The following is a 22,387-nucleotide window of genomic DNA, read 5'->3' on the forward strand; positions in this document are numbered from 1 at the left end:
CAATTAATTGACCCATACATCGATCCGTAATAAGGTATGTACCTATCAATGGAGCATTTCAAGCTTGATGTACCACCTTCATGTTTTTCCAAATCTGTGGTTGTAGGGGGCAGTCAGTGCTCCAGCTGTACAGGCAACACGCCTTATACACCACAGCCTTCCACAGATGATGGTCTCTTGACCACAACAGAATGCAGGGCTGTCGAGATGATTTATTTTTATGATTTTTTTTTTTTTTTACGTTTAAAACTACATTTAAGTAGACACTGCGTCCTAAAACACAGCACTTATAACTAGAGACACTAAAAACTAGTGAGATGCGACAAAACCAAAGTTAGACGTTCCAAAAGTGTCTATATAATGTCAATGTAAACAGACCACCAATTAAAAATATTGCAGAGGAATTTGGCCAATAACTGGGTTAGGTTCAATGAGATGGAAATAAATCAAACAGTATTTGACTTTTATGCCTCCTTTTTCATTGTCTAAATGCTTTTCTGCTCCCACAGTATATGTGTATGTGTGACGAGGAGGAGGGCGTGGCCAGGCCGTGAGGATGCACGCCCGGCGCTGAGTTGCTTACTCAGACACCAGAGAGGGAGAGAGAGAGACACGTACAGCTGTTCTGTGTGTGTGGGTGTGTGTGGGTGTGTGTGTGTGTGTGTTTATGTTGCTGTGTTTTCAGTTTGATGTTCAGTCTAATTAAAGTTTTGTTGATTGTTATTTTGCATCCTCCTTTCCCGAACTGTTCCAGTATGATATCATGAATTTGAATTATCTGAATTATAATTTGTATTATGTATTATTTTTATAATTTTATTATATAATATAACATTTTATTTGGGGGCCTTTCTCAGTGAATATTGAAATATGTGATTATTTGTGACAATCAGCACATCATGTACTGTATATAAGATAGATAGATAGATAGATAGATAGATAGATAGATAGATAGATAGATAGATGTGCATGTTCTTCTCACATTCTGTAAGAAACTGACAGCTTGAGGCTTGATATTTATATTTATCTTTGCCTGTAAAGCTGCCTCCTCTGAGTTAGAATGATCTACGCCTCCTTTCAGCACACCCTCCCCCATTTGTTCCTGCTAATTAATGACTGTGGTGCTAATTAAAAGCCAGGCAACACTTAGCACTGTACATTCTGGGCTCTTGAGAAATATTAGCATTTACATTTGTAGGTCTCAGTGACTAATAAATATTTTCCAAGGAAAATTAAAGGGTTAGGGGGAAGCGTTTTGGTAAGAGACAGAAAGACACATAATATATATATATATATATATATATACAACAGACAGAAGCAATTGATACAGCCTAAATAGACAGAAGAACTGTGGCTTGGAACATTCAATCTGCCAACAACTAAGAAAAACTGTGTCCAGGTGTACCTAGGAGAATTTGTGGTATTTTGAAGGCAAAAGGTTGTCACACCAAATATTGATTTAGGGTTTTTTGTTATTATTATTATTATTATGTTAACTGGACTTTGTATGATGTTAATTGATACATTGAAACTATTTATGGCATTATATTTTAAGACATTGTTCAACATTTTTCACAAGTGACTAAATCTTTTGCACAGTAAATATGTGTGTGTGTGTGTGTGTGTGTGTGTGTGTGTGTGTGTGTGTGTGTGTGTGTGTGTGTGAGTGTGAGTGGGTGGGTGGGTTTGGGTGGTTTACGAGGACATTTTTTTTTTAGGGTACAAACTGGTAATTACAAGGGTATTATGCTATAAATGTGGTTTATGAGGACATTTCTAGTTTCTAGAAAATGTAAAAATGCAGAAAGTTTTTTGTGAGGGTTAGGTTTAGGGGTAGGGTTAGGGGATAGAATCTATAGTTCGTACAGTATAAAAATCATCATGTCTTTGGAGAGTCCTCATAAGGATAGCCACACCAACATGTGTGTGTAGTGTGTGTGTGTGTGTGTGTACTGTATATACTGTATATAATTTATAGGCTTATATTATGCACGAGAAAGGCGTGATTCCACATAGGGGTTTCTGCAAGATGACATGTCCCTGTGGGAGAAAAAAAGAAATACATTAGATATAAACAGCAGGACTAATGATGGTCGATCAAGCATGGTCAATCAAAAGTATTTGTCACATCTAGTCATATTAATATACTTCTTAAAATAAATGAAACACCCTGCCATAAGAGACTGTGAATGTGCCAGAGAAAGAGAGAGAAGCTTTTTGTGAAAGACAGGCCTCTACCTTACGCTGAGCAACAGGAAGCCTCCTACTGCGTTAAACATGTATCATTTATCCACATAAATTAAGCCTGTAAACAAACTGTATGTGCTGGGTGAGATAAAAGGGGAGAAACAGCCGAAATGTGGAGCCATGCAAGTCTTTTGGGCATATTTCCACACCTCTACCACTTTATTTCTACTCCCCACATTTTAATTGCCACTGTTTGCCAATTGCCACAGCTCATACTGTGCCCATAATGACTGTTCCTTACAATGCTGCTTCAGCATTTGATCTCTATTTTAATGATCCTCCTTTCTCTAAATTTGTACTGCACTAGTTTCTTATCTTGCAGATCTTTATCAGCTCCACTTGCCTGTGGACACATTAATTGGGGAGAGATTAATTGATCAAAGATCTTTTAGGCATGACCTATGTACTGTGTAAAGCACACAGTCGCCCATTTGTGGTGCTCATTTGATTACTGAGTCCTAGTACTCTGTAGCACCGTGTGTGCAATTAGTGTATAGTATTTATATTTTTAAAGCCTCACATATGACAGTTACATTCAATTAGTTTGAGTATGATATTCATATCTTTTGTTCAGAAAGAGTAAGGGATTATAATTGCTGACATCAAATTTAAAGATTGAACAAGTGTGCAAACAATAATGTATCTGTATTGCTATTTACAGTATGTAAGCAATGGGCCTCATTTATGAAACACAAACAGAGTGAATTTATATAGAAAAAGTTTGTGAAATCATTCTTGCATAAACCGTCACATACAATGATTTACATAAGAATGGTTTTACGAATGATTTACACATATATTTATTCTGCTCGAGTTTCATGAATGACTCGTTGATTGTGGTAAGCTTAGGGTTTTGGTTTTATTACTGGGAAAAAACTATTTAAAATTATTCAAATGTATTCAAAATTATGCAACTTCATTAACTGTCTCTGTTCTGGGATGTTCCACCATAAAAGACATGAGCAGGATCTCAACCTGTGCCTGGTTCCATTACAAATTCTTTCTTTGTAAAGAAAGACTTCTAAAGACCAAAAATTAAAAACTGTTTCCATGAACATACAGTAGCAACAGATTATTTGTAATAAGGCTAAATCTGTGTAGATTCTGAATCTTTTAGAGAGCAAAAAGAATAAAAAAGAAGACAAAAATAAACAATTAATTGACTTCTCTAGCTCCAGGCTGGGAACATTTTGTGAAATGTCAAATTGTCACAATAAATCAGGGAAATCTGCCGAGCCATTTCCATTTATGCATGTATTGTGTACATATAAAATAGAAACAGTGCTGTGTTGGTCTTAAGAATGGGTATTTGTTTCTATTGAAAACCTAACAATAAAAGGAATGTGCAGTACTTATCCTCTGTAAAAGGGATAAAATGTTCGGTACATCCAACAGAGGCTTATGTTATCTGTTTAAGCTCATGTGCATGGCATATGCATATGCTCTGTTTGTACTCTGCCATTTAGAGTCAGGGACATTTTTCTTTGTCACATTGCTCCCCTGACTGAACCAGCTGAAAGCGGGATTAGCCTCCAGTGTCTTTGAAAAGTCAAGGAGTGAGAGAAAAATTAGGATAAAGTGATGACAGTAGGAAGAGGAAGACATAGGCAGTTACAGAGTGAGAGAGCAAAGAGCTCAGTTGAGAAGGACACGGCATACATATTTCATATGTAAAAGACAAGCATTTCATTTCCATATTTAATGAAGACTACAAGGTCTTTTTCAGGCAGTCAGGCCTGTGCTGAGGCAGAAAGTCAGCAAGCTCATAGTGCCCGTGTTTTTCAAATCAGTCTACTGCCATCTGTAACAGATGCGTGACATGGCAAGTTTGGATTTCCCATCTGATTACTACCATGCACTATAACATTTTACAGTCTGATTAGCTTATCCATATCTTAGAAATTCATTGATATGAAATGCACAGACAACACTGCTGGTATCTGGTGATGGTTTATTTGGTCTGATGGGGTGGTGTGGGGTGGCGTCAGTGTTGGGTGTAATGCATTACTAAGTAATTAATTACTGTAAATTACTTTTTCATTGAAAAAAGTAATGAATTACTCTTAATGTTTCAGTAATTTAATTACAGTTACTTCTGATGTAATTGCATTAAATACTGTATAGACTATAGAGAAATTCTATATAAAACAATAGTGAATTTAAAATTGAAATGCATTGTTAAAATATATGTTTTCTAATTTAACACTGCCCCCTTAAATTCTTTGGCTATTTTATTTGTTTTTTTATGATTTATTTAAAAGAATTAAAAGAATAGTTTCATGTCTATACTTGTATTTTTCATCTGGTCGAGGTTGATTAGGGTTTTAGAAAGTAATTAGTAATAAGTAATGCAATTACTTTTCAGACAGAGTAATTAGTACACTATCTAATTACACTGTAGAAGATGTAATTAGTAGTTAGTAATTAATTACTTTTTTAGAGGAACTTACCCAACACTGGGTGGCGTAGTGGTTTATGCTCATGTTTGATAACTGGAAAGTTGCTGCTTCAATCCTTTTTTGGAAGCTAACAAAGCTAAAGGTGTTTTGTTTTGTTTTGTTTTGTTTTGTCTCTAAACAATGCCTAACATTCTAAATTTAAAGTTAAATTTAAAACCATAAATTAACATTCCAGAAACATTTTGGGAACCAAAAATTGTTAGCTGGGACTGTACCAGGGATGGGTGGTATTATCTTTCAATACTTTTGATTTGGATGCTGTGTCTAAGATTTATACATTTTTTAATTAGTGATCATATTATTTATTTAACATGTGTAGCATAAGCTTCAAAGTGAAAATAGACAGTGGACAGCACTCATAGTGATCACTTGCCAATTACTAATAACAGAGAGGCAGGGAAACATCATCTAGAATTATTTCACAATAAATAATGAAGTTAAATGTGACATTTATTATTAAAGGTTTGTGTGACATTTGTTATAAATGTATCGAATAAAAAGTTGTTAAAAGATTGATCATGTTCTGTATTGTTTTTAATAAACAAAAATAGAAGTCTGATCATTTGTATTTTTGACCTATACAACATGGATATACAAAAAGGATTAATTAATAATGTGAATGTGAATAATGTAAAAATGGCTATAAATACCCATTTTATCCTCAGAAATTGCAAACAATGTGCCATTTAATAGAGGTATCAGTATTGGTATTGATATTAGTGAAATTGGCCTTATACTGTAAGTATTAGGTATTGGATTGAAAAGAAAAAAAAAGTGGCAAAGCCCATCCATATACTGTACGTTAGTTTAAAAAAAAAAAAAAAAAAAAAGGTCTGCTACTCACTAATTGTGGCTTTCATTTTATTTATTTATTTTGTTCCAAATCAGGTGTAAAGAGGGCTTCCAGGGTATTCGCTGTGACCAGTTCCTGCCTAAGACTGACTCCATTCTGTCTGACCCAAGTGAGTTTTCTTGTATTTTACTTCAATCAGTTGTAGGAACAGTATGTGAGCTAGGAATTAATTTAAACTGTCCTTATTCTACATCATTATTATGTAAGGAAATTTATAACGGAATTAGTCGCGTTCGATAACCATTATAAGCAAGATAAATGACAAATAATTATATTATTACAGTACAGTGACTTTGTGTGTAATGTTCATGGATTAAGATGAGATGTCTTCATATTAGGATCGTGCAAACACGAGGGGCTTTAACAAGGAAATCTTTCAAAGAAAGCCTGCTTTAGCTCTGTGTGGAAGTTCAGAAGGTCATGCTGAGTCTGCAGTCATATTGCACCAAACCAGACAGTGAATTAGATACATACAAACACATTCATTTTCTACTCTAGCAGATCCAAATCTCTGGATTCAAATGAAATACAGCATATAAATGTATGATACAACAATTTTGAAATTGTTTTGAAATGAGTGTACAGGGTCACTGATGTGAATAGATAGAAATGGCTATATAACTTTCAGTTTCTCTCCCAAAAAAATGCTTAACCCTAGTGGTCCATAATGCATTTATGCAGTCATTTGCCAATAAAAACAAGGCTTTGCAGTTTGTATCTTACAGACACTGTTGTCATAGAAACCTTGTTTTTACCAAATTGTCACAACATTTTCATATTTTCCTGACAGGAACAGATTTCTAGATTATCCCACCCACTCTAATGGCTGCATTTTCACACTCTCTTACCAAACCTGAATGTTTCTTTTCTGAATGATGTATACCATTTTCTTAAATGAGGCAATGACTTTGTGTGTATAGCTGCATGCAAACATTTACATCGGTGTGTTCACAGGTAGTGATTACATGTTGTTGCAGTGAGTAGGCCCACTTGATAAGTCACAAATAGAACATGATTATGATTTCTCATACGCATTCATCAGTCCCATTTTACATAAAGACGAATAAAATTAACTATTCAAGGATGTGCCTTATGTACGTGGTAATTGGTGCAAGATGATAGTGTCCCGCTAGCTGAATATAGAAAGCTTACACTGCTCTCTACTGAACACGTTAATTTGCATTTGATTACAGTACATGCCTACATGTAACCCAGATGTAAAATCAGAGTAAACTGTATTCTAAGATATAAGCTTAAAACTAACTAAAGTGCATATTTAACTAAAAAATGTGAAGAAATTAAGACAAGTAACTAGAAACAGAATGAAAACCAAAGAGTCAGAAAAATATGCAAAATTGTATATTTATTATTAATACTTGCAAATATATGTAAAATATATTGCAGATAAACTTGACCAATAAGATTCTGGATCAGCGCTGCAAATGTGATTTATCCAATCAGCCAATCTTGCTGTAGCCGCTGACTCCACCCTAGAGTTAATGCAGACAGAGGCTGTGTCTCGTTTGGAAGGCTGCATGCTAGGTAGGACGCGTCCTTTGAAGGCTGCAGTATACCGAGTGTCCTCCTTTAAACAAGTCTCGTTTAAACGAGACGGCCTTTGTAGGACAAATGGAAACAGAACATAACATGGTTGCTATGACAGCACGCCACTCTTTAACAAGCGTGAGCTCTTTGAGTGAGAAGGGAACAAAGTCCCTCTGGAAGGGAATGCATGAGGTACATTTTAGGAGAGTTATAATGATGTAAAGAGAAAAGAAAATAGATTTTACAGGTGTACGTTTAGTCTAATACTTTCTTTTAATTATATATTAATATAATTATACATATTATATACTCTGCACCCATCTACTGACATTCTTTGCATTTGAACATCATATTTATGGTCATTTGTTTTAGACATTTCCGTTGAAGCAAAGAAATGTGGGTTGTGAGTGCCCACGAAGGATACACCTTATGCATCCTCCTAATTCCCGTGAAAGAAGGTAGCATTCGAAGGCTGCATTTGAAGTGTCCTACTCACTTTCTGAAATGAGACAGCCTCGATGACGTATGCGGCCGACAAATGCGACCTCCAGAGGACGCATCCTTCCAAACGAGGCACAGCCAGACACAGAACAGATGAAGAATCGAAGAGCAACAAGATGCAGACCAACTGTGCTGTTAGGAATTTATAGCAGTAAAAGTCTGAAAAATAGAAAAGATTAGTTTAATCTTAAACTAAAGCTCTAGAAAAAGAGAAGAATACTTACCTGAGAGAAGACAAGTTTAGTTAAAGAAAACAAGTTTAGTTAATTATCGAGAAAATCGGTAAGTTTAATCTTTTATTCTAAATATAAATGAGAATCAGAAACGTAAGCTTGTTTATTGAGTAAACTTAGTTGAGAAACTTTGTTGCGTAAATGCTACCACGAGGCATAGCATTTAGAGCTAAAACTAATGCATGTATTGTAAGTTAAGAAAGTTAAAATAATTGTCTGAAATGTTAGGAAAATGTTTCTGAGAATGTTCTCCTGCTTTGTGCAGGCCAGTTTATATATATATCTTTGCAGCCCCTGGTTGCCATCACACGTGCTACCCATTCTACGTGCATGCCACCCGCTACATACATATCCTGGCCACTCACAGGATCGCATACAGTGTTTTATATCCTGTCAAGAAGGAATAGCATACACATGTTCAGATGTCACTGAATGGTGATTGGACGGACTGATTAGTTGCTGAAAAAGAATGTTTTTGTTTTGTTTTTTGTAAAATGTCATAATTTTTCAGAATGACCGAACAGATCGACACTAGATTTTAGACTACAGATCTAGACTACATTAGAGATGTCTGATTCTTGAACAAATCGTTCATTTGAGCTGATTCCCAGCAAGTAACCTGTCGAGCCAGTTCACAAAATCGAACTGAATCGAACTTTAGTTCTGAGCTGATGATGCAAGACTTGCTACGCTGTATGTCAAACTGTCTGACTCAAAACAAAAAAAAAAAAAAAAAAACGAATGAGCCAGTCCCACTAACTGCCGAAGTTTGCAGAGGATTATCGAGGTCTTGCTATATGTTGAGATGTTAATGGCAGTAGCCGAATAAAACATTTATAAACCTACATATTTGTTCTGTTTTATTTCGGAATTATTCAAAACAATATATTTGCAGATGGAGGTCTCGAGAATTAAGTAGGCATTTTAAATCAGATACAGAATTAGCTTTATTGCCAGGTATGCTTACACATACAAGGAATTTGTCTTGGTTACAGGAGCTTCCAGTGCACAATAATACAATACAGCACAAGACAGAGATATATATATATATACAGTGCATCTGGAAAGTATTCACAGCGCTTCACTTTTTCCACATTTTGTTATGTTACAGCCTTATTCCAAAATGGATTAAATTCATTATTTTCCTCAAAATTCTACAAACAATATCCCATAATGACAACATGAAAGTTAGTTTGTTTGAAATCTTTGCAAATTTATAAAAAATAAAAAAACGGAAACAAAAATCACATGTACATAAGTATTCACAGCCTTTGCTCAATACTTTGTTGAAGCACCTTTGGCACCAATTACAGCCTCAAGTCTTTTTGAGTATGATGTTACAAGCTTGGCACACCTATTTTTGGGCAGTTTCTCCCATTCTTCTTTGCAGGACCTCTCAAGCTCCATCAGGTTGGATGGGGAGCGTCGGTGCACAGTCATTTTCAGATCGCTCCAGAGATGTTCAATCGGGTTCAAGTCTGGGCTCTGGCTGGGCCACTCAAGGACATTCACAGAGTTGACCCGTAGCCACTCCTTTGTTATCTTGGCTGTGTGCTTAGGGTCGTTGTCCTGTTGGAAGATGAACCTTCGCCCCAGTCTGAGGTCCAGAGCGCTCTGGAGCAGGTTTTCATCAAGGATGTCTCTGTACATTGCTGCATTCATCTTTCCCTCTATCCTGACTTGTCTCCCAGTTCCTGCTGCTGAAAAACATCCCCACAGCATGATGCTGCCACCACCATGCTTCACAGTAGGGATGGTATTGGCCAGGTGATGAGCGGAGCCTGGTTTCCTCCAGACATGACGCTTGCCATTCAGGCCAAAGAGTTCAGTCTTTGTTTCTCATCCAGGCGGGCTGTCATGTGCCTTTTACTGAGGAGTGGCTTCCGTCTGGCCACTCTACCATACAGGCCTGATTGGTGGACTGCTGCGGAGATGGTTGTTCTTCTGGAAGGTTCTCCTCTCTCCACAGAGAAATGCTGGAGCTCTGTCAGAGTGACCATCGGGTTTTTGGTCACCTCCCTGACTAAGGCCCTTCTCCCCCAATTGCTCAATCTGGCCAGGCGGCCAACTCTAGGAAGTGTCCTGGTGGTTCCAAACATCTTCCATTTACAGATGACGGAGGCCACTGTGCTCATTGGGACCTTCAATGCTGCAGACATTTTTCTGTACCCTTCCCCAGATCTGTGCCTCGATACAATCCTGTCTTGGAGGTCTACAGACAATTCCTTGGACTTCATGGCTTGGTTTGTGCTCTGACATGCACTGTTAACTGTGGGAACTTATATAGACAGGTGTGTGCCTTTCCAAATCATGTCCAATCAACTGAATTTGCCACAGGTGGACTCCAATCAAGTTGTAGAAACATCTCAAGGATGATCAGTGGAAACAGGATGCACCTGAGCTCAATTTTGAGTGTCATGGCAAAGGCTGTGAATACTTATGTACATGTGATTTTTTTTTTTTCATTTTTTTTTTTTTATAAATGTGCAAAGATTTCAAACAAACTTCTTTCATGTTGTCATTATGGGGTATTGATTGTAGAATTTTGAAGAAAATAATGAATTTAATCAATTTTGGAATAAGGCTGTAACATAACAAAATGTGGAAAAAGTGAAGCGCTGTGAATACTTTCTGGATGCACGGTGTATATATATATATATATATATATATATATATATATATATATATATATATATATATATATATATATATAGCAGTCAGCTAAGGCCCAGCTGCTACTACAGGTAACAAATCAAGAGCAGGCAGCATAGAATGTGTAAGGAGCCATTCAAACAGGACGTGCTCATAAACAGCTGTTGGAGCACAACGTAATGAAACAAAATACAAGACACGTTTTTTTTTAAGTGAAACTACTTTTACCTTGAAACATTTGTCTTACAAATGTGACATGCATAGCACAGAAACATCAGTCTAATGCAAGTGAATATATACAAGCAAAAAAAAAAAAAATATATATATATATATATATATTGTGTCCTGTGTGAACGGCCCTTAGTGTACCATGGACAGATTGGCAAATTCTATTATACAACTGATTGCTGTGATAGGCTTATGTTCAAAGACATGGAACTAGATTAAACAATATATTGACAATTAAAGCCATTTTGTAATGTCCATTCAATATTTTACTCATTTGCCACAATTGTGTGCTTGAATTATCTTTATTTGAAGGATTTGTCTGCAGATAGATGAGATTATTTGCAATTAATTTGATTATTCAGCCTGTCATGTTATTAATTTGATTATATTTTTAATTGATTGGCAGCCGTATTATCTTTTCATCTGCAAAAATTATTAAATGACTATACAACCCACAATGCATCATTTAACCTTTTCATGAGTAGGGTCTACATTCCCCTGCGTGCCCCTTGGAGTGAGTTATTTTTGCACGTGACACTGCACAGCTGGTAGAGTTGGGCAGAGTGTAGAGGAGTATTTTTTTTTACAATTATTATTATTATTTTATTTCTTGTCATAAAATAAAATAGTGTATATAATATAGTAAACATGAACAAATGGGTTATGTCTGCTGTACTGTATTTGTTTTATTTATTTCAATTTTATATCTGTAAAAAATAAATAAACAAATAATATCAGTAATTCGGTTTGCCTGTATGCGCTGTTTGACTTCTCAGACATTGTGTGTGTGTGTGTGTGTGTGTGTGTGTGTGTGTGTGTGTATGTATGTGTGTCAGAGCATGTAAGCAAAGTGGAGCGGTGTGACACTCCACTCAATAACACGCTCCATGCATGTGCGCTCTGCTCAGCCGCTCACGGCCCAAATCCCGCTCTGACATTAAATTTCTCTGTAGTATACTTGGTTCCAAACATGTACAGTGGCCCAAGCAACTGCCCCTTTGCCCATATGGGCTGAGGTGCCGCTCTGGGTGAAATATATAAAATATAAAATATTGCAGGTAAAGTGAAATTCATAATTGTTTTTCAGTTGTCTCCGCGGAATGATTATACTGTAGATTTGATACATTAATACGTTTCTGATTTAATGCTATCAGACTTTGGGTCTGTTAATTAAAATGATCAATTTCTCATCCTCATTTTTTGTTCAGTTTTAAAGGGTTTATTAAGTTATCCTGAAAAGAGCAGTGAATGTTTTTCTCTTTTTCAGTGTTGTTGCTTTATTAATATTCCCTACAATTTTATATGTACGAATCATATGCAATCTAAAGAACTGTGGTTATTTATATAATAATTATTACATTAGTAGATACCATGTGCCCCTTTTGTTTTTCCTTGATATTTTTAAAGCATTATAAAGTGAGTCTGGACTATGTGTCAAACGATCATGTCTTGTACATGTGCACTTTATATGTACAGCAGGGTTTAACCATGGATTTAACAAATAAAATATATTTGCCCTGTATAAAGTTAGATTTTGTCCAGTATACTGTATATATATTTGATGAAATCATATTCCCTATCTGTCACTCACTCGACGTTGGTGTCGATGTAGTGACACTAGGGGTCACTCTTGGGAGCCCGAGACACCTCTGGTCTTTGATAAAATGCCAATGAAAATTGGCGAGTGGTATATGCATGCCACTCCCCCGGACATACGGGTATAAAAGGAGCTGGTATGCAACCACTCATTCAGATTTTCTCTTCAGAGCCAAACGGTCATGCTCATTGAGCTGAATAGCACTGTTCATTCACCTCTGCTGGATCTGACGGCGCATTTCAGTGGCTTCTCCCTCCTCTGCACTGGTGCACTGCAGAGAACGCCCCTGGGCGCTTCGGCAGAAAAACTAGAGAGTATTTTTTCTGAAAGAGCAATTTTCCCCTCTAAAAGAGTATATTTCTCTAACAGAGCGCACACACGGAATGTCTTTTTTAAAGACGCATCTTTCTAAAGATGCCTTTCCGATCGTGTGTTATTCCTGGTTGCGGTCGTTTTCTCTCAACTTCGGATGGTCATGATCGCTGTCTTTCATGTCTGGGTGCGACCCACACGGAGGCAGCGTTCATGAATTGTTCATGTTCTCACTGCGAGAACATGACCATGGCAACATTGCGGTCGCGGCTTGCTTTCATAAGAAAGCAAGCCACCTCAGCAGCTCCCCGCCTTGGTCCTTCTACCTACAGGTATGAGGTCAGCACGGCTAGCACTGGGGGCGATTTGGGGACCTCAACGGGATCGTCTCCGCCGGGTATCCCCCCACGGACCTCCCATTCCCCAGCACGCTCGTCTGCCCCAATTGGGCTTCCGGATGAGTTCGCCGGCTCGTCGCACGGCGAGTCTGGCTTCTTGTTCGGAGCCCGTGAAGATGATGAGCTCTCGAGCACAGCATCGGAGAGCGGGCTTGTCCAGTCGGACGCAGAAGCCTCAGCTGGGCTTCCCCCTTCAGGGACGATCGCCCAGTCACAGGCTGATGCCGAAATGATGGACATGCTTTCCCGGGCAGCCGCGAGCGTCGGGCTAGAGTGGAACCCTCCACTCTCCCCTGAACCCTCGCGGCTTGGTGATTGGTTTCTGGGCTTGCGGCGCCGCTCAAAACAGCCGCGCCCCGCTCCAGTGCCATTCTTCCCGGAAGTGAATGAGGAGCTGACGAAGTCTTGGGAGGCACCTTTCACTGCCCAGCCCTGACTCCGCAGTTCCCCCGCTCTCACTACCCTCGATGGCAGGGCGGCCAGGGGCTATACGGCGATTCCCCCAGTTGATAAGGCGCTCACGGTGCACTTATGCCCGCAGAGCGCCGCCACCTGGCGTGGAAGCCCTAAGTTCCCGTCCAAGCCCTGTAGGCTCACGTCGTCCCTGACGGCTAAAGCCTACAGTGCTGCTGGACAAGCCGCCTCTGCCCTGCACGCCATGGCTCTCCTGCAGGTCCACCAAGCCAAGGTGCTGAGAGAACTGCACGAAGGTAGTTCCGCCCCAGATTTGATGCAGGAACTGCACTCGGCGACCGACACACTAGTGGTCCAGGAGCGCCACCTGTGGCTCAACCTGGTCGAGATGGGCGAGGCCGACAAGACACGGTTCCTTGCTGTCCCCATTTCCCAGGCGGGGCTATTCGGCGACACCGTTGAGGACTTTGCCCAGCAGTTCTCGACGGTGAAGCAGCAGACAGAAGCAATCCGGCACATCCTGCCCTGGTGCGTCTGCTCGTCGCCAAGGGTGTCCCCCTGTGGTGACTGCACCGGCTCCGCCGCATACCGCCCCTTTGGCCCCGGCCCCGGCGTGGAGCCCACTGCAGGAAGCTGACGCCACCCGTCTCACAGCTGGCGCCGAAAAACCCACGGAGGTCCTTGAAGTGCCCCTGAGATGGGCAACCCAGGGACGAGGGAACCCACTCACGTAGAGCTGGTAGGAAGACCACTCCATCCCCCGGTGGAGGGCCGGGTGGAAAATCTTTTGTTGCCTTTTTGCTTGATTTCACCGCAGGCCCAATTGGCTGTGGTACCCAACAGTTCAGCAAAAGAGCGGCTTCCTTCCTCCCTGGGTCACATACCCGGTGTTACGGTCATCACAATGATTACCATCCACGGGCTTTTTCTTGCAGAATTGGAGCTCCAGCGGTGCCCTTTCCGCCCATGAGCACCCAGCTGTGGCACACAGCTGCCCCCGATGTGGCAGCCTCCATGGGTTACAAGGACAGGCCTCTTCCTCCCCCGTCCCAGGCTGTTCCGGGGGTGGTCGCAAGGAGCCAGGTAAGTGCTTCGATGTCCCTAGACTCAGCACGGCCACGACGTGCTGTGGCACCTCGCGCTCCGCCCCACCGCTCCGCCCCACCTGCCGGTACGTCCGATGACGTTGTCCCCTTGGTCCCCCTCGCACGGAATTTGGACACATGGCTTGCGCTTTCCAATCCGTCACGGTGGCTGGTCCGGACCGTCCGACTCGGCTACGCGATTCAGTTCACCAGGCGCCCGCCCAGGTTCAGTGGTATTCACTTCACCTTGGTCAAGGGCGAAAACGCTGTCACCTTGCACGCGGAGATCGCTACCCTCCTATGGAAGGATGCGATAGAACCTGTCCCTCCAGCCGAGATGAAGAAAGGGTTTTACAGCTCCTACTTCATCGTACCGAAAAAAGGCGGTGGGTTGTGGCCAATCTTGGACCTGCGAGTACTGAACCGGGCTTTACACAGACTCCCGTTCAAGATGCTGATGCAAAGACACATTCTGGCGAGCGTCCGGCATCAAGATTGGTTCGCGGCGGTAGACCTGAAGGATGCGTACTTTCACATCTTGATCCTTCCTCAACACAGACCCTCTCTGCGGTTCACGTTCGAGGGTCAGGCGTATCAGTACAAAGTCCTCCCTTTCGGCCTGTCCCTGTCTCCTCACGTCTTTATGAAGATCGCAGAGACTGCCCTTGCCCTGTTAAGGGAGGTGGGCATTCGCGTTCTCAACTATCTCGACGACCGGCTAATCCTAGCTCACTCTCAAGACGTGTTATGCGCACACAGGGACCTAGTGCTCTCACACCTCAGCCGACTAGGGCTGCACTCTCGCTCCTCCTCCGGAGTCGGCAGCACATCAAGTCGCTGCGAGCCACTCACATCCCAGGCAACCTCAACACTACAGCGGACACGCTGTCACGGCAGGTTTCCCTCAGGGGAGAGTGGAGACTCCACCCTCAGGTGGTCCAGCTGATCTGGAGTCGATTCGGACGGGCACAGGTGGACCTGTTCGCCTTCCAAGAATCCTCCCACTGCCCGCTCTGGTACGCCCTCAATGGCTCCCCTCGGCATAGACACACTGGCACACAGCTGGCCCCCCGGACTATGCAATTATGCATTTCCCCCAGTTGCAGACTCTGTGCAAGGTCAGGGAGGACGAGGAGCAGGTCGTCCTGGTAGCACCCTACTGGCCCACCCAGACGTGGTTCTCGGACCTCATGCTCCTCGCGACAGCTCCCCCCTGGCGAATTCCCCTGAGGAAGGATCTTCTTTCTCAGGGACGGGGCACCCTCTGGCACCCGCGCCCAGACCTCTGGAATCTCCATGTCTGGTCCCTGGACGGGATGCGGAAGACCTAAGTGGTCTACCACCCGCAGTGGTAGACACGATCACTCAGGCTAGGGCCCCCTCTACGAGTTGCCTGTATGCCTTTAAGTGGCGTCTATTCGCTAAGTGGTGTTCTTCCCGACACGAAGACCCCCAGAGATGTGCAGTCAGATCAGTGCTTTCCTTCCTGCAGGAGAGGCTGGAAGGGAGGCTGTCCCCTTCCACCTTGAAGGTGTACGTTGCTGCCATAGCAGCACACCACGACGCAGTTGACGGTAAGTCCTTAGGGAAGCACGACCTGATCATCAGGTTCCTAAGAGGCACCAGGAGGCTGAATCCCTCCAGACTGCGCCTCGTTCCCTCATGGGATCTCTCCGTAGTTCTTCAGGGTCTACAGAGAGCCCCCTTTGAGCCTTTGCAGTCAGCCGAGCTTAAGGCACTGTCCTTGAAGACTGCCCTCCTGACTGCGCTCACTTCCATCAAGAGGGTAGGTGACTTACAAGCATTCTCTGTCAGCGAAACGTGCCTGGGTTATTCTCACGTAATCCTGAGACCCCGACCGGGCTATGTGCCCAAGGTTCCCACCACCCCTTTTAGGGACCAGATGGTGAACCTGCAAGCGCTGCCCCAGGAGGAGGCAGACCCAGCCCTGTCATTGCTGTGTCCGGTGCACGCTTTACGCATCTATTTGGATCACACGCAGAGCTTTAGAGTCTCTGAGCAGCTCTTTGTCTGCTTTGGTGCACAGCGGAAAGGAAGTGCTGTCTCCAAGCAGAGGACTGCCCACTGGCTCGTTGATGCCATAACTATGGCATATCTCGCCCAAAACATGCTGCCCCCGGTAGGGCTACAAGCCCATTCTACCCGTGGTGTAGCGGCTTCTTGGGCCCTGGCCAGAGGTGCCTCTCTAACAGACATTTGCAGAGCAGCGGGCTGGGCAACACCCAACACCTTTGCAAGGTTCTACAACCTCCGGGTGGAACTGGTTTCATCCCAGGTAGTGGCACGCAACACAAGCGGATAAGCCCGGGATAGCCGGCCGGGTGTATTGCTTGCACATAGCGCCTTCCACCTCCTTTTGAGCTGAAGATGTGCGCCGTTAATTCCCAGTAGTGTTCACAGAATTTGTTCCCTGGTTGACTTCCTCCGAGCCCTGTGGCTGTCGAGTTTTCGGAGAGACTCACTGCTGGCCCAGTACACGCGCTAACTAAGAGCCCTGTTCTGGGGTAGGTGCTCTGCATGTGGTGGTTCCCTGTAAGGCTAAACCCCATGTGATCTATATCCTCCGCTAGTTCGTTTCCCTGCTGGCAAACTGCATCTTCCTTGGGCAGAGCCCCTCTGCCCCAGTCTCCATGTTTGTAGTAACTCCTCCCCCATTGGGCAGGATCTACCGTGAAGGCTCTCCACATGGTTGGAAAGACCATGTGACGTATTTTTCCACTTAAATATCCCCCCTCTCTTTGGGCGAGGTGTGGTCTCCGCGGTGTCTTCCCCTTGGGAGGGACACCCCCCAACTAGACCTGGCGGCCCAGTCAGATAATCCCCCTTCTTTTTTAGGGAGTGGAAAAAGAGAAGGGGAAAATAGGCCATGACTGGGTTAAGCCCGTCTCTAGCTTTGGGTAGTCGACTTGTCCCCAAAAGGGGCCGTTCGACACTCATAACTGTGTCAGGGGAGGTTACGTGTCGACCTGGTGTGCTGGCTATGAGGCACACAGCAAGTCTGCCCACCACACACCGCCAGTTCACGTAACACAGTTCAGCCTTGTGGCGTTTTGTATAGGGACCCCTAGTGTCACTACATCGATACCAACATCGAGTGAGTGACAGATAGGGAACGTCATGGTTACTGGTGTAACCTCCGTTCCCTGATGGAGGGAACGAGACGTTGGTCCCTCCTGCCACAACGCTGAACTACCCGCTGAAATGGCCGGACCTTATATCGGCTCCTCAGCATAAAACCTGAATGAGTGGTTGCATACCAGCTCCTTTTATACCCGTATGTCCGGGGGAGTGGCATGCAAATACCACTCGCCAATTTTCATTGGCCTTTTATCAAAGACCAGAGGTGTCTCGGGCTCCCAAGAGTGACCCCTAGTGTCACTACATCGACACCAACGTCTCGTTCCTTCCATCAGGGAACGGAGGTTACACCAGTAACCATGACATTTGATGATCCTAATAACAAATACAATTATTAGTTTAAGAAGAGTTTTATTTTTTTTCTAACGTTCAATCATTTATAGCTTTTTTCTCTGCGCATGAATGCAGCAAGCGATGTCTAAGATGTTATCTGCAACCACTAATCTAGAATAAATTTTTTTTTTTTTACGTTTCACTTTTCGTTAAGGTGTGGATTTGGCTTTGGGAAACTGACCAGCAGTAAATGTGCCACTTTATCCCGAAGCAGAAATCAAAAGCAACAGGTGGTCGATTAAGTTAGATAATTCCGCTATGAAATTCTCTGTGCGAGAGTGGAAATTTTTACTAATCAAATGCTCAATTGTACAATGGAGGCATGAAAGCAGAATGCTCCACCTGTAAATTAGAACACACTGATCTGTAAGACCATACATGTTCATTGGTTTTGATGCAGATATTTTTTGTGTGTGTTCGCCGGGATTCAAGGAAATATGCTTTGCCAATGTACAGTATTATTAAGCTTACATATTCAATTGAGGGTGCTCTAACATTCGCAACCCCACAGGACTGGGCTTGCATCTAGCTGGCAGCTGCACTGACATGATGGCAAAACAACAAGATACATTACTTATCTATTAATTTATTATCGAATAGTAGTGTAGCCTACTAGTTCACCTTTTGCTGCACTACCATGCTCGCGTAGCACATCCTCGTGCTCTTTGGCAATGTGATGTGCGATTCCAAAATGAATATTTGCTAATTCTTACGGTCTCTCCACAGTCCACACTCCCTTTCGATTTCCTCATTCTTAGCTTTGATTTATACTTTGCATTTATTTAGGTTATAATGTTTGCAACTTCACTAAAACAATGTTTGAACTCCATAACCTCAGGCCTATTGCTTATTTCGCAGATTCCCAAACCAGCATAACACAAAGCGCATTCTGGGTTGAGTGAGCGGCACTGAGTGGCCTGAGTGAGCGGAGCGGAATCTTCAAAAAGGTGCTCTCCGCTCAGATGAAATTATCACCGCTCTGCTCAATGCTCCGCTCCGCTCACATGCTCTGGTGTGTGTATGTGTGTGTGACAAGCACTAATGTAAACAGACTTTGCGGCACCGGATAATTATACTCGATCATCATGTTTTCATTGTGAGTATTCAAATTTTAAACTGTTATCGTGGTGCTTTTGTGATAGTTTGGCTGTCTGTTTTAGAAAACAAACGTATTCTATACCCGAAAAGACTATTTGAGTTGCTGTTTGTGTGAATGAAAACCGCATTTGCACCTAATAAGTAGACATGGCTGCGTGCATGGGAAGATCACGTTTAGATATGATGGCTGTGCATATGCAAGCTGTGAACTGTTACGTAGTACTTTGGTGACAATTAGGCCATTTGTTACATAAAATAAATGTATTATGTGCTTGAAAATACTCTTTGAATAGCTGTTTATTTGACGAATGGCAACCGCTACTAATGTAAACAAATGGCAGCACGCATCGGAGGAAGATCGCGTTTGATGTATTGACTGTGCATATAAGAGCTGTAAACTTTTTATTGTGGTACTTTGGTGACAAGTTGGATGTATGCATATAAAACAAACTTTTTCTGTGGTTTAAAAGACTGTATGAGTAACTGTTTGAGCGAATATAAATTACAGGCAATTGACCAACGCAGATTGTGTCGACGCGAAAGCCGATTTGAATCCGGCATCTTGTAACGTAACTGGCTGTTGCAGAAACATATATGTGTGACGCTAACATATACTAACACATTTATTAACATTAAAAAGATGTATAAGTTAACTTAATGCATTAACTATCATTAACTAACAATGAACAACAACCTTTTACAGCATTTACTAATCTTGGTTTATGTTAATTTATATTCATGTGAACTAACAAGAAACAGCGCCTCTTTACAGTGATTATTGTTAATTTATATGAAAGTATATAATAATAAATTTCTTAACATTTAAGTTGTTTAAGTTAATATTACTCAATGCATTAGTTAATGTCAACTAACACGTACAAATAACACGTCTTTACAGTATGTATGTGTCTTGTTTAATGTTAATAATATAAGTTATATTATATACTATAATATAAGCTGGTGAACAACTACATTACCCAAAATGCCAAAGAGTGTTACCACGGAAACGGGAGGGTCGCTGAAACTCCCATTCAGCATGGACTGCTTTGATTGGATGATCACTTCGGGAATCCTGTTCCATCAATCGCAGGTTTTTCAAAGTATTATGAATGGACCCAACGTGGAAGAAACGATAAAGTTGCAAATTAAGGATTAAACTTTAATTTAACGTGAGCGGAGTTCTCCCGTGCAAAACGTATTGACATTTTCCTATTCTTATGTATGTTGCTAAAGATTTTAATTTTTGTATTACTATTCTTCTGCACAGTGCAGAAAATTTTTCTCAGAACTATATATGTGGTTTTGATAGTTGATTTGATAGTGATTCGATATTTTAAAGAATGTTACCTTTGCTATGAAATGCTAATAAATGTCCTGCACATGTTTGTAACGTGTGAATTGCCTTACAATAAGGTCTGTTAATACCTCAAATTAATGCATTTTTATTGTTAAATAATGTTAGTAAAGAGCCTACAAACATTTGTAACACATTAGGTAATGCTGAAATATGTGACACTTTACAATAAGATTCACAAATATGCTAAATACTTTATTATCATTATTTATCATTAATTAAGAGTCAACAAACATTAGTAACGCATTAATTGATGTTCGAATGGTTTCCACTTTATAATAAGGTTCAGAAATATGCATTAAAATACTTAATTATCATTAATTAAGAGTCCACAAACATTAATAACACATTAAGTAAAATATCACCCAGGAACATGGTGAGTGACAATTCTTTCGATATCCTGCCAGCTTTTCTCCTCCACAATGAATTTTATCATATACACCTTTCAATGTTGAGAAATGTGTTAGTATACACTATATTATTATATATATTTTCATATAAATTATCATTAAAGGAATGTTCTGGGTTCAATACAAGTTAAGCTTAATCTACAGCATTTGTGGCATAATGTTTTGTACCACAAAAGTTTATTTTGACTCGTTCCTCCTTTTCTTTAAAAAAATAAAAAAAAATAAAGGTTACAATGGAAGTGAATGGGGGCCAATTTTTGAACATTAAAATACTCACTTTTACAAGTATAGCTACAAGACAATATGTGTGTTAACATGAATTTAGTGATAAAATCAATTACTAACCTTTTCTGTGTAAAGTTATAGTCAATTTTACAACTTTGTTACCATTACAACGTAACCCTAAAACACCTGTAAAAATGACAATTTACACAACTTTACAGCTCAAATAATAAACAAGTTTTAACAGAAGAATTAATGAAAGTGCTTTTATAAAATCTTAAGCTTCACATATCTGTGTTTCCATTGTTAGTGCCTCAGTGTAACCTCGATTTTTGCTTTTTTTTTTTTTTTTTAAAGAAAATGAGGAACGAGTCTAAATTAATTTGTCGTAATCAACATTATGCCACAAATGCTGTCAATTTAGCTTAACATGTATTGAACCCAGAACATTCCTTTAATAAACACTGTACAGAGGTGTTGTTCCTTGTTAGTTCACATTAACTATATATTTATTAAATAACATAAACCAAGATTAATAAATGCTGTAAATGGTGTTGTTCATTGTTAGTTCATGTTAACTAATGCATTAATTCAGGGCTGGTCAACCCATTAGGCGACATAGGCGAGCACCTATGGCGGCATTGATTCATGGGCGCCGATCTACCGAGCCAATAAATACTGTATGTGTTCAATCTGTGTCGAACAAAATGTGCCCTGTGTGTTCAGATGAGGTGTTGTGGCACCCCCCACTGAACAAACAGACTGTGTACTAAATGCCTTACTACCATACTACTCTTACTGTTTCTGTTATACCTGTGTTTGGCAAAAAACAGTGAGAGTAGGATGGAAATTATGCCATTGTGAACACGAATTGGTTCTTTCAGACGGTTCGTTTCAATGAACTGGTTCAAAAAAACGATTCACCAGTTCATTGATGTCATCATGTAATGACGTCACTATATATAATGCTAATACGCCAGCATCATAGAATACACGCACAAACACATTCAATAAAGCCATATGTAAGGGCATGTTGCTGATTATAAAATTGTATTTAATTAGGTTATAATAATAAGTGTGTTTATTGTCATCAGTGTTTCATTCAGTGATCTTACAATACATCCTACATTAAATTTTTGTTCCTAAAGCACCCAATACTGACACTGATATACAAATGTGGATGTTCTATACATGTTTAAAGCATAAAAAGTGATTAAACTAGTCTTAAACAACTCACCCTTTTTTACAGAACCATGATCCAGCTCATCACAACTTCAGATATAATCT

At 41.0% G+C, this 22,387-nt stretch overlaps 1 protein-coding gene across 1 annotated transcript in view; it reads left to right on the forward strand.

Annotated features, from left to right (window-relative positions):
* Positions 1 to 22,387, forward strand: part of LOC127414195 (pro-neuregulin-3, membrane-bound isoform-like) — a 602,373-nt gene that overhangs the window by 490,019 nt on the left and 89,967 nt on the right. The window contains exon 3 of the mRNA XM_051652025.1: positions 5,595 to 5,668. Within this exon, the coding sequence (XP_051507985.1) occupies positions 5,595 to 5,668 (74 nt within the window). The remainder of the gene's footprint in view (positions 1 to 5,594; positions 5,669 to 22,387) is intronic.

Source organism: Myxocyprinus asiaticus, chromosome 23 (assembly GCF_019703515.2).
Source record: "Myxocyprinus asiaticus isolate MX2 ecotype Aquarium Trade chromosome 23, UBuf_Myxa_2, whole genome shotgun sequence".
Taxonomy (NCBI): domain Eukaryota; kingdom Metazoa; phylum Chordata; class Actinopteri; order Cypriniformes; family Catostomidae; genus Myxocyprinus; species Myxocyprinus asiaticus.